The sequence below is a fragment of the Acinonyx jubatus genome, chromosome B4, assembly GCF_027475565.1.
Source record: "Acinonyx jubatus isolate Ajub_Pintada_27869175 chromosome B4, VMU_Ajub_asm_v1.0, whole genome shotgun sequence".
Classification (NCBI taxonomy): Eukaryota; Metazoa; Chordata; class Mammalia; order Carnivora; family Felidae; genus Acinonyx; species Acinonyx jubatus.
Genome location: NC_069387.1, coordinates 16,743,698 through 16,756,230, shown reverse-complemented (window position 1 = coordinate 16,756,230; position 12,533 = coordinate 16,743,698). Strand labels below are relative to the sequence as shown.

Genomic DNA, 12,533 nt, shown 5'->3' with positions numbered 1-12,533 from the left:
CTTGTCAACTGCATTATAATGAATTCTCATCAGATCTTTAACCATGGCCATTTTTAACTCTTTTGTCATTTACAGAAGCTATTGCTTTACTCTGATGCTTTTGCAAATATGTTTTATCTTCAGAGACTTTCATGGAACGGACTCTGACCAGTACTCTAGAATACAGCTTTCTATTAACTTTAAGATCATATCACTGACCTGGGTAAAAATTTCCAGAACTAATGGAAAAACTGGATTCAAGCAGAACAAGAATTAATTACATGGGGCTGAACAAACCGATGAGCATGATTACAATTTTCATGACTTTTTGTTTAAAACACTGCTGGTTCTTTAATGTTTTATTTCTCCAGATTTAAGGAAAACCTTTTCTTTCTACCCCCTCCATCGTCTTCCTATGACCTACAGCAATTTGGTAAAGTGTTCCCATGAACAAAGAGAAAACAGTTACTGTTTCTACCTACCTGATTTCCCCAGAATTTGAAAACTCTTAGTGATTATTTTTATTTTTGTGGCAATATAGTTATTTGCATAAGTTTAATAAGAATCTTTTCTCCTTGTAAGAGGACACAACTGGAATATTACCAAGGCCTTGACTAGAAAGCCATATTTAAAAACAACGTGCATAAAATCAGATATGACCAGACGGCTTTAAGAAACTAAAAGCTATTGACTGTATGCAGCCAATAATGGCTGCTGGAACAAGAGCTTGGTACCTTGCTTATGGGTTCCAGACAGCCTTACCAAGTGAATTAGGAAGGCCACTTTCTGGCAGGCTCAGGAACCTGTGGATATTTGGGGAACCTCAAGAAGGGAGGAATTAACCCAAATTTATAGGTATTATAGGCAAAGTCAGATGGCAGACTTGATGGTAAGTCCTTGGTTTGGGTTCCTAGCCTCAAGAGGTCTTTTAAGAGTTCAATCTAAAATCCCTTGTAAAAACTTTCAGCAAAGCAAACTTTGAAAAGTCTGTACGGTCAATTGCTATTTTTACAGCACTTATACAAATAACCAAGCCAAGTTTAATGGGACTAGACTTATTTTGCAAACAAATTAGTCTTACTTTGATTGTTTCTGAGAGAAATAGGGTAACTATACAGAGAAAAATTTTGTGTCAATGGAAAACTGTAATAAACCCTTCTGGATATCAGATTCCAGTCCCGTTACTTGTTTCTGAGGTTATGTTTTCTACCTGTAAACTAACCAGATCCTGAATTCTTCCCGTTTTCTCCACTGTCTGGCTATAACGTTCCAAAATAACCGATTTCCAATTTTCCAAAAAGTCCAATTTTCTCCCACACTTCTGACTTGGAATCATTGTTCTTTTTCCAAAGCCATGCAAACTATAACTGGACAACTTGATGTAAACTTCAGAGACATGACCACAACAGCTCATGTCCGGAAAATCTTCATGCCTGCTGTTGTGGCCACTCAGGAAGATAACCAGAGACACTCAAACTGAAACCAGGAAATCTGTCAGATTGCTACTCCCTGTCCTTATTCTACCTGAAAATGCTTTGAGTCCAATCTAGGAATCTTGACCAACGACCCACAGAACTCTGACTGGGTTTATAATTAGCTCTAATCATTAACCCTTCATTTTATTTTGTTTCCACAGAAATGCCTCTTACTGAAGACTCAACTGTGAAACCATCAACAAAATGAAACGCAACCTACTGAACAGAGAGATATTGGCAAATGATATATCTGAGAAGGGGTTCATAACCAAAATATTTTTAAAAAACCATATAGGGGCGCCTGGGTGGCTCAGTCGGTAAAGCGTCCAACTTCGGCTCAGGTCATGATCTCACGGTCCGTGAGTTCGAGTCCCGCGTCAGGCTCTGTGCTGACAGCTCAGAGCCTGGAGCCTGTTTCAGATTCTGTGTCTCCCTCTCTCTGACCCTCCCCTGTTCATGCTCTGTCTCTCTCTGTCTCAAAAATAAATAAACATTTAAAAAAAAACACAAAAAAACCATATAGCTCACCACCAAAAACACCCAAACAATCTGATTTAAAAATGGGCAGAGGATAGGGCACCTGGGTGGCTCAGTCGGTAAGGCGTCTGACCTCGGCCCAGATCATGATCTCACCGTTCATGGGTTCAAGCCCCGCGTCCGGCTCTGTGCTGACAGTTCAGAGCCTGGAGCCTGCTTTGGATTCTGTGTCTCCCTCTCTCTGCCCCTCCCCCATTCGCACTCTGTCTCTCTCTCTCTCAAAAATAAATAAAAATAAAAATAAAAATAAAAATGGGCAGAGGACCTGAATACGTATTTTTCCTAAGCAGACATACAAATAGTCAATGGACACACGGAAAGAGGCTCAACATCACTATCATCAGGTAAATGCAAATTAAAATCACGATGAGGTTATCACCTCCACCTGTCAGTATGGCTAGTAGTAAAAAGACAAGAAATAACAAGTGTTGGTGAGGACGTGGACAAAAGAAGACCCTCATGCACTGTTGGTGGGAATGTAAACTGGTGTAGCCACTATGGAGAACAGTATGGAGGTACCTCAAAAAATTACAAGTAGAAATGCCATACAATCCTGCAATTTTACTTCTCAGTATGATTTAGTCAAAGAAAATGAAAATACTAATTTAAAAAGATATATCCCCTGTGTTCATGGCAATATTATTTACAATAGCCAAGATCTGGAAATCATCTAGGCGTCCATCAATAGATGGATGAATAAAGACATGGTATATATATATATGTGTGTGTGTGTGTGTGTGTGTGTGTGTGTGTGTGTGTGTATACACACATACATATGAACACACTCATTTAAATTTTTTTTTTAACATTTATTTTTATTTTTGAGACAGAGAGAGACAGAGCATGAACGGGGGGAGGGCCAGAGAGAGAGGGAGACACAGAATCTGAAACAGGCTCCAGGCTCTGAGCTGTCAGCACAGAGCCTGATGCGGGGCTCGAACTCACGGACCGTGAGATCGTGACCTGAGAGAAGTCAGACACTCAACTGACTGAGCCACCCAGGTGCCCCTGAACACACTCATTTAAAAAAGCCATAATAAATGAAATCTTGCTGTTAGCAACAAGACGGATGGACCCAGAGGGTATTATGCAGCGTGAAATAAGTCAGACAGAAAAAGACAAATACCACATGCTTTCACTCGTGTGTGGAATCTGGAAAACATAACACACACACAAACAAAACCAGAAACAGATTCATGGATACAGAGAACAAACTGGTGGTTGCTAAAGGAGAGAGGGGTAGGGCAATGGTCAAAATAGGTGGTATAACACCAGTTCGTATACCAAATGGTATAACTTCCCGTTATAAAAAAAATAAAGCATGGGGATGTCATGTACAACATAGGGAACACGGTCAGTTATATCATAACGACTTTGTATGGTGACAGACGGTAACCAGACCTATTGTGGCAAGCATTTCATAGTGTGCATAGACGTCAAATCACCAGGTTGTATACCTGAAACTAAATAATATTGTATGTCATCTATACTTCGATTAAAATTTAACTGACTTATTTTCAAGGCTAAGAGACTAATTCAATAAAATACTGGAACGATCTACCAACTCAACTTCTGAATTGTGAAACCTCTTGGAGATTTCAAAGGCAGGCCTGGAGAGCAGAATATGCCACTCCAAGATATGCCATTTGGGCATATTTATTATTTTGAATTGAAGTTACTCAAGAAACAGCTGGTACATGAAGGGTACTCCGACCCTCCTTTGTCCCCCTGAGGGCAGAAAATAAATCTCCTATTTGAAGGCACCCTCTCCATGCCAGGAGAGGAGAAAGCATCCTTACCACCAAAGACAGGGAATTCAAGGCCAAAAATGCTGTGTGAACAAACCTTGTAATTTCTTCACTAATTTGCTACTTCAAGCCCAAACCCCTGTTCTGTCAATTCTTCACAAGTTTATTGTTTCTTTTTCTAAAAGGCATAAAAGCTGCCTGCTTTGGTCATTTACATGAGCCTCAGATTTTTATGGGTTCCCGTAGGCACAAAATTAAATTTGTTTTTTTTTTCCTGTTCATCTGTTTCAAGTCAATTTCATGATGAGACCAGCCAAAGAACCCAGAAGGGAAGAAAGAGAAAGTCTCCTTCCCCTCAGAATGCCCAGGCACACGTCAACTTCTTGTTTTTCTCCTCCTAAACGGCTCTAGCAATGCACAGGTAAAAGACAAGGAAAGAATAATAATTCAAAAATTCCTAGACTTCTTAGAATACTTAACCTACATCATCTTTTCTGCTCTTTCAGGCTCAGTGCCACCCAGGAGCTCTGGTGCTTTTGCATTTGGGAGGTGAGGGCCACCTGGAGAATCTCCTGAAGCTAGAAAATGTGAATGGGTACAAAGACTCAAATATGCGCGCATTTAGTTTGTGGAGAGTTGCCACTTGCCCTCTTGAAGCCCTCTGATCCCAGGGCCAGATATCCAATTAGGAGTCCCACGTCACAGGACTGTTATTTATTTTAATCTCTTTCCTCCCAATATGCAAATAAAAACCTGCTCACAAGTTTCCCTGGCCTCTCCTATGGAGAGGTTTGCGATCTCAGAGCTAAGTTCTTGCATTTTTAGACACTGCAGAAAATGGACACAGGCATGTGCGTCCCCTTAGTAACTAGAGGTACTGTGCTAAGCAGTCTACGTGCTCTGTGATTTTTAAGAAAATTTCTCACAAATACCCGAAACGCAGGTATAATTTTTCTTAATTTTACAATTACCTAAGTTTGCCAATCACACAGTTATGAAGGGAACGGCCTTGTATTTAAAGTCAAGCCTGACTGGAGCCGAACACTTGCTCTCAACCACATTCAGAAAAAAAGTGAAATTGTGGGTAACATGGTAACTCAAGAGAAAACCCTGCACAAGTCCGAGAGATCGTTTTGGTTTGAAGGAAGGGAGGAAAGGACATAGAGGGAGTGCACACAATTTCAGTCATTAAGAATATTCAAGTTTGGGGCACCTGGGTGGCTCAGGTGAGCATCTGACTCTCGATTTTGGCTCAGGTCATGATCCCAGGGTTGTGGGATGGAGCCTCACGTTGGGCTCCATGCTGAGTGTGGAGCCTGCTTAAGATTCTCTCTCTCTTTCCCTCTGCCCCTCCCCCATGAGTATGCATGTGTGTGTGTGTGTGTGTGTGTGTGTGCACACGCATGCGCATGTGTGCTAAAAAATTTAAAAAAAAGAATATCCAAGTTTAAGAAACTTAACAATACAACAATACCAGAATTCATATACAGACAACAAACATACTAGTCAGATTCACAGTTTTTTTTTTGCCTTCGGCAATGAAAAAGTAACTACCTATACCAAACTTTAGGAACTTATTAATTTCATTTTAATCTAAGATAAGAATTAACTGTATGGTTTATAAATGTGTTTTTGTACATTTGGGATTTGCAGTGACTTGAAAAAAGTACAGTGATATAAAAACTGAAATCCATACTTGATTAGAACAAAAAATAAGGACCATGCAGCTTATTCAGCATCCTAAAAAGTTATTCCATAACACATTTACATACACACATAAATGTATCCGTATACATATGTGTATATAAAGGATCCCATCCATTTATATTATTGTCCCAATTGAAAGAATAGTTTCTGTCATTATTGGGGAATTTTGAGAATGATTGGATGAAGGGGTTAAATGGAAAGAGAATGGTCTTTATAAGGACTTATTTTAAACTTTAACCATTAAGACAAAAGTCCGCGTATTTAGCAGCCTATTCAAACACCGGTATTAGTTAAAACGAGAAGCGATTAGGTCACAGGAAACAAAAATCTAGGACCTGGGGAGACGAAGTAACCTAAAAGGATTGAAAAACGTCCCTGTGCAGAGTCCCCGTAGTCCTTCAAGACAGAACTGAAATTAACTGCATGACAAATCATTCAACTATTTTCAACTCATCTAGACTGACATCCCAATTAAACCACCGTGACGTTTTGGTGCCCAATTTCACTGCTGAAAATATTCAAAGTGACCACTGGCATGTATTTGGCAATTTGGGGTACTTAGCCACTCGGGTGGCAGATGATACATTTTCCTAATTCGTCAGGCAATGCCTCTGCAGAAACGACCTGAACAGCTATTTTGTGTGTGATAAGATTCTTAGAAAGCAGGCAAGTGTATGGGGATGATGATTCCAGATGTCCCTCAGGACAAACAGGTACTGACTAATTTCTAAATCAAATGCCAGTGGCATCTGAAAAGCTCAGAAACGTGTGTGTGTGACGTATCTACTGCTCAGAAATCCTTGAAAACCAGTGTGCATATCGGCAGCTATGTCAGAGGCAAAAGAAGTACAACTGTGGCACACGAAACTGAATGGGGCAAAGACAAGTGTGCGCCTAGAAAATTTTAGACGCGACCCAATAAAAGAGCATTAAAATCACATAGATTAAGCAACGCATGTCACAGCTTCCTGACCGTGCTAATACTTTTGTCCCCAGAGCTCCTGGGGACAATGTCAAATGCAATGTCAAATGCATGCCCAGTAATTACCACACACAGGTGTGTGTTAGCAAGCATTTTCTTTCTTCATTAGACGAATTTAGGGTAGCCTGGAACTGGAAACAAAACAGATACTTTGGAAAGAGTTTCTAGGCAAGCTGGATTTCACTGCTTTCAAAGTGACATGTTTGTGTCCTGTTAACACAGATATTTGTAAGCTTATGGTTTTTGTTTTCACAGGCTATCGTTTACAGTTGGGTTCTAGAACGATGATTACTTTCTTGACGTGTTCCCTCAAAGGGCTCCAATAACAATGCGCTCTCTTCTTTAAAAGTTCCACTCCAAATCTAAAGACCCGGCCTCTGTGTGGCAAAGCTCTCTGCTTAAGGATTTTTAAACGCCAGGCTCGCGGGTCTGCATTTCATTAAATTCACAAATTTTTGAAGCGGCAAACAGCAAGGAAATCTGAAACGGCAGCCGTGCAGGAAGCTACATCATCTTGATTTACGCAGAAAGGCCTCAGGAGCTACACATGTAGCTCAGTGGCTGGGCTGTCAGTGTCCTCTGCCATGCAACAAGTGACTGTCTACAGCTGGAAAAAGCATTTTCATCTTCCAGTTTCTCCCAGTCCGCCCCCCCCCCCCTCCAACCCAAGCTGCTAAACTGTTCTCAATTAGATACACTTTAAAACCAGAGTTCCGGTTTTACTTGCTTAAACCACCTGAACACTTACATAATCACACTGCGAATGACATTTCTGGCAAGATAAGAAAAACTCCTAAGAAGTGAAGCGACTAACGTGATGTGATGTGATGCAGCTTGAGCTCATTAGCAACAAAAGACATTCCCGTTTGCTCAAAACCACACCGTGCATCTGGCCTGCCTCCCTGCCCGCATGCTTACCCCGGGAATGATGTGCTTAGTCTGAGGCGGCATGAGGCGTCGGTCAAGCATGCCAGCCCAGTTCCGAGTGGGCCTGGCTCTCCAGAGAGCAAGAATGTGCTTCGCCGGGGCAAGAACTCAGGAAAAAAGCTCAAGGCGGCCAAGTCTTGCTTTGCTGACCAGCATATCCACTGCTTTCTTTTTCCCTGCTGGCTGGAGGTGTGCGGCCTTGGCCAGCCAGTGTGACTTTCTCAAGTTCTTCAGATTAGAACAGTTCTCTCTGTTCTGGAACCACTTAGGCACCGCAGACAAGCTCATCAAAGTCAATTAACCAACGCCAGTGGGAGGGTCCTTTTCTACTTCCAGTTACGTCAGCTGGCTTGCGAGAGGAAAGCCTGCAAACTTGTGAAAGCAAAGCAGCATTTCATCAATGTCAAATGCATGCCCACGGGCGGCACTAGGATACTTTCTTTACCATAGAACAACAGATTGCACAACTGGACGGGGCTGTTGGCATTCAAGAAAACTACTAGACTGAAAAATGTTTGGACCAAAAGTGAGAACATTCTTTTACTCACATCCAGTGAAGAAATATTTCCTCTTTCGCATACAAGAAAAGTGAGATCTTTCTTTTGTGGTCACCTTTCATATTCCCCATGTACAAGAGAATTACAGTTTTTTTTTCCACACAGCCAAATCTCACTGGGATAAATTTAATTTTATTTAAATTGAAAACGCCTTTCATCAAAAGACAAGTTTAAAGAATGGAACGATAACCACAGCACCCTAAGACCATGTCGGCAAAGCACGTAACAAAGGATTACCATCCAGAGGAGGGAAAGAACTCCTCAAAGCCCATAAACGGAAGACCCACAATATAAAAGAAAAAGGAAAAGAAAAATCAACAAATAAAGCACAGAAGAGAAAATCCTAGTGGCCAACACACATGAAAAAATGCTTGACTTCACTACGAGTCAAGAATACAAACGAAAATCACAATGCACCATTTCACACCCATTGGAGTAGAAACATTTAAGATATCTGGAACACACCAGGTCTTGGCGAGGGATCAAGCAGGGCATACATGGGCAAACTACGGCCTGAGGGCCAAATCCAGCCAGCTACCCATTTTGCATAACCTGCAAGCTAAGAATACGTTTTGCATTTTAAAATCAGCATGGAGCCTGATGTGGGGCTTGAACTCACAAACTATGAGATCATCACCTAAGCAGAAGTCAGATGCTCAACCAACTGAGCCACCCAGGTGCCCCTATATTCTACTTTTTTTTTTTAATTTTTAAAAAAAGTTTGTTTATTTTTAGAGAGAGATAGAGCACAAGTGGGGAAGGGGCAGAGACAGAGGGAGACACAGAATCTGAAGCAAGCTCCAGGCTCTGAGCTGTCAGCGCAGAGCCCAATGTGGGCTCAGACTCACGGAGTGTGAGATCATGACCTGAGCCAAAGTTGGATGCTCAACCGACTGAGCCACTCAGGTGCCCCTTTTTTAATTTAATTTGATTTGATTTGATTTTTTTTAATGAGGTTGTACCTCCACTATTGGCCATTCTGTTATTTTCTATGTATTTTTTGTAAGTCTGAAAAATTCCTAAGTGCATTATTTATTCATAATACAGAAATAATTTTATAATTAGAAAAAATAGCAAAAAGAATGTTACAAAAAGGCCAAATCATTATACAGACATTAAAATATTTATAGGACACTTTCATTACATAACAAAAAAATATGATATATGAGAATAAGCAAAAGAAAAAAAGTAGCCTACCAATTTTTTTTCATAATAATGACTCCACTGTTAAAAATATTTAGAGAAAACTTGTAAGGAACATGAATTCTATTTATAGGAGTTGCATTTGGGTAGTGGTTTGAGGGTAGATTTTTTTCCTCTCCTAAAAAATTCAGTATTTTTCAAACTTTTTACAATGGACTTATATTATTTTTTGACCCCCAAAAAGTTTTAGGTGTCTAACAGGCAATCAAGGATTATCTAATTTTCTAGGGAAATTAGAAACCTTTGTTTAACGCACTATTTACTTTGGATTAGAATATTTTATATATTTGTGAGGGTAGCTATTAACTTTTAGAAAGCTATTAAAAATGCCAATGAATTTGACCAGCAGAAACAAATTTGTCTAGTAAAAATGCTAATGATTTCCATTTTGTAGAAAAGATAACTCTCAAAATGATTGTTTTATTGCCCTGTAGAGAGGTAACCAGTTCTGTATCTAATTTAACAATCTTAGCCCCCTATCTTCCTTTCAGTGACTGTAAATACTTAGGTTGCTTCCATAATCTTTTACACTGGTTTTACCATCCTGTCAGTTTCCATGATGAATTTAAAAACCTGTGACACATATTCATCGTACATTTATTTCAGGTAAATGTTCTGAAAAGTTTGAAAAAGTACACTTGGACATGAGTTTTCAATTTAAAATGCTTCGGACAATGACATGTTTGATTGTTAGCCTCCCAAGTCTAGCCCATATTAATATATAATGCCACTAAAAGATACTTACAATAGAAAGATGCCAATCACTGATGTTGGTTTCAGGTAAGCAAAAACAACTGGGGGTTGAAAGAAAGAGCAAGGGCACTCGGGTGGTGATTTTTTGGCTCTTCGTACATTTGGCAAGTTTTCAAGTTAAGTGTTTATCATTTAGGGAATGTCTAAAATACAGAGTATAGAATGAAATATTAAAAATAATATGTTCTGTCTTTCCTGGGTATAAAATAATTTCCCTGGATAACACATTTTCCTTGTTAAGTATTAGAAAATGAAAATCCCAGAACAAAACAAAACGGACAGCAACACTTGTCCTTGCCATCCCTCAGGTTCCTAATCTATGAAAAGGGGAGAAAACTTCACAAGAGAACTGTCAGGACTACACAAAACATCTAGTACCCATCCGGCAGATCAGAGATGCGAGATAAATGTGAGTTTTCTTTCCTATAACTGGGTGGTTCTCAGCTGGGGATGATTTGGCCCCGAGGGGACATTTAGCAATGTCTGGGGACATTTTTTATTGCCACACTGGGACGGGTGGGTGGTTTACTGGCATCCAGCGGATAGAAGCCAAGGACGCTACTACACATCCCATATTGCACAGGCCAGTCCCCCGCAACAAAGAATTTTCCAGCCCAACAGGTCAATAGTGCTGAGGCCGAGAAAGCCGAAGGCGCCCTTTGTATATACTTTAAAGTATAACCCAAGATGACTGACTAAAATTCAAACCTTACCTAGATCTCTTTCAGGTTGCCTCAAAGTGGGAGAGAGGATTGGAGAGGCAAAGGACAAGGACCAGAGAAGTTGACCACTGTGAATTGGGAACCCGGCCAAGTGCCTGGTTATTCTGTGATTTTCTACAGGAGAAGCCCACAGAGACCACTGGCTAGCTCAGTGTCAGATTTCAGAGGAAAAGACCGGAGGTTTCTGCTGTTCCCGCAGGCATTCACAGCACCAATCTTTTGCCTTAGCTGGTTTCCAGTTCCCTTCCTCCATACCCCAAGCTGCCCCTGAGCTGTCTTTGCTAAACTGTTAAAAAGGCTTAATGAAATTGACATCAGGCCCAGAGAACTCCTGGAGTGCTATTTTCATAACTCAAGAAGCATGCTCACCAATCTGCCAAGAGAAGGGTTCTCTTCACTGCTACATGCGTGCGCAGAATTGTTATTATCTGTCTGCAGAAACAGAAGGCCGGAAGGACAGCTTCCGTAGTACTGGATCCTCAAGCGGAGGCAACTTTCCCATTTGTTGTTTTCAACTTTAAAACACCAGCAAGACTTTTTTGGATGGGGAGGTGGTGGCCAAAGCAGAAGTAGGTTATGTTGCCAGGAGACAAAAAAAAAAAAAAAAAAAAAAAGGCAAGATTTGGGAATCAACGTATTTCGAGTGGCCACTCCAGACTTCAAAGGCCAGACTGTTTATCTAACTGGCAAGGGTTGTGAAAAAATTCCCTTGACCACACCCCAGTTGAGAGCTCCTGCCATCAGTAGTGTCGTCTTTGATTACAAAAGGCCATGATATGTGTACAAATACGGATAATTATGGCGTGCATTAGCCAGACAGTGAATCATAATAGCAAAACAAAACTCTAACGTGTGGGTACACGCTAAACCTCACATGTGTTTTTGGTAAATAACAGCTAAACACATTGTTTTCCTCAAGACATAAAAATAAGAAACAGTTCCAAATGCCATAGAAAAAGCAAACAACAAAACAAAATGAAAACAGTCGCATCTATGATTGAGTTTTCTTTCCACCCGACTAATATGTTGTCACTAATACATCTTGTTATGACACGTGACAACAAATTCCAACAAATTCCTACTGGTCATTGATTCGGGTGACCTATGAGGAAAAGCAAAGCAACTTTTTCCCCACAGCTGTACTATTTAACCCAAAGAGCTGTACTGTTAAATCTCTTTCCTTAGATTTTATTCCCGTAAATAGTCTATTATCAACTGTGCCCCTAATTCATCGAGCTGTAGGTGAGGGGAGAATCTTTGTTTAAATCGGAGCCACTCTGATGAAGCTCCCCTCCTTTAATTTCATAAAGATTTCATAAAGAATCTAGCAGTGGATGGAACTCAGCTAGCTTTTTGCCTTTCCTGCCTCCTTGATAAAAGAGCTGCCATATATATATATATATATCATATATATATATATATATATATATTTATACATATATACATATGTATAACTTGCATATATACATATGTATAACTTAAGAACTTACATGGGCCAAACAACTTTGTATTTGAAACAACATGCTAATTTCAAGCACACCACAGCTGACCAACTACACGAGCTGAAAGGGACGCTTCTCTACCGTTTGCTTTCCCTCATTATTGGCTAAGATCTACTTGAAAATATCCCTGAGTACTGTTATTAATAAAGAGCCACATAATTTTATCTACATCAAAGCTGCTTCTTCAGACTATGCTAGGAAAAATAAAAGGAGGAGAGGGTGTTTGGGGGTGGGGGTGGGGGGAGACTCTTTGACCGGTTTATCCCTCCCATGGATCTGTTCTATTGTAAATCTGACTTCAAAAAATATAGTTTAGAATTTTTTGGGACTTGCAACCTGCTATTTAACGTAATAAAACTCTCTTTCTTTATCATTCAATGTCTTTCTAGAGTTATCTATAAGAAAAACTGCTAATTTCTTTCTATGGTAGTTGAATGAACC

General features: G+C 40.1%; 1 protein-coding gene across 8 annotated transcripts in view; it reads right to left on the bottom strand.

The window, feature by feature from the left end:
- CACNB2 (calcium voltage-gated channel auxiliary subunit beta 2) overlaps positions 1 to 12,533 on the bottom strand; it is a 385,541-nt gene that overhangs the window by 187,109 nt on the left and 185,899 nt on the right. The window contains exon 1 of one of the 8 annotated variants that reach the window (XM_015077827.3): positions 7,347 to 8,624. The exons of the other annotated variants lie outside the window; for them this stretch is intronic. Within the exon in view, the coding sequence (XP_014933313.1) occupies positions 7,347 to 7,397 (51 nt within the window). The 5' untranslated portion in view covers positions 7,398 to 8,624. Of the gene's footprint in view, positions 1 to 7,346; positions 8,625 to 12,533 lie in introns of those variants that run through there. 8 annotated transcript variants of the gene reach the window in all.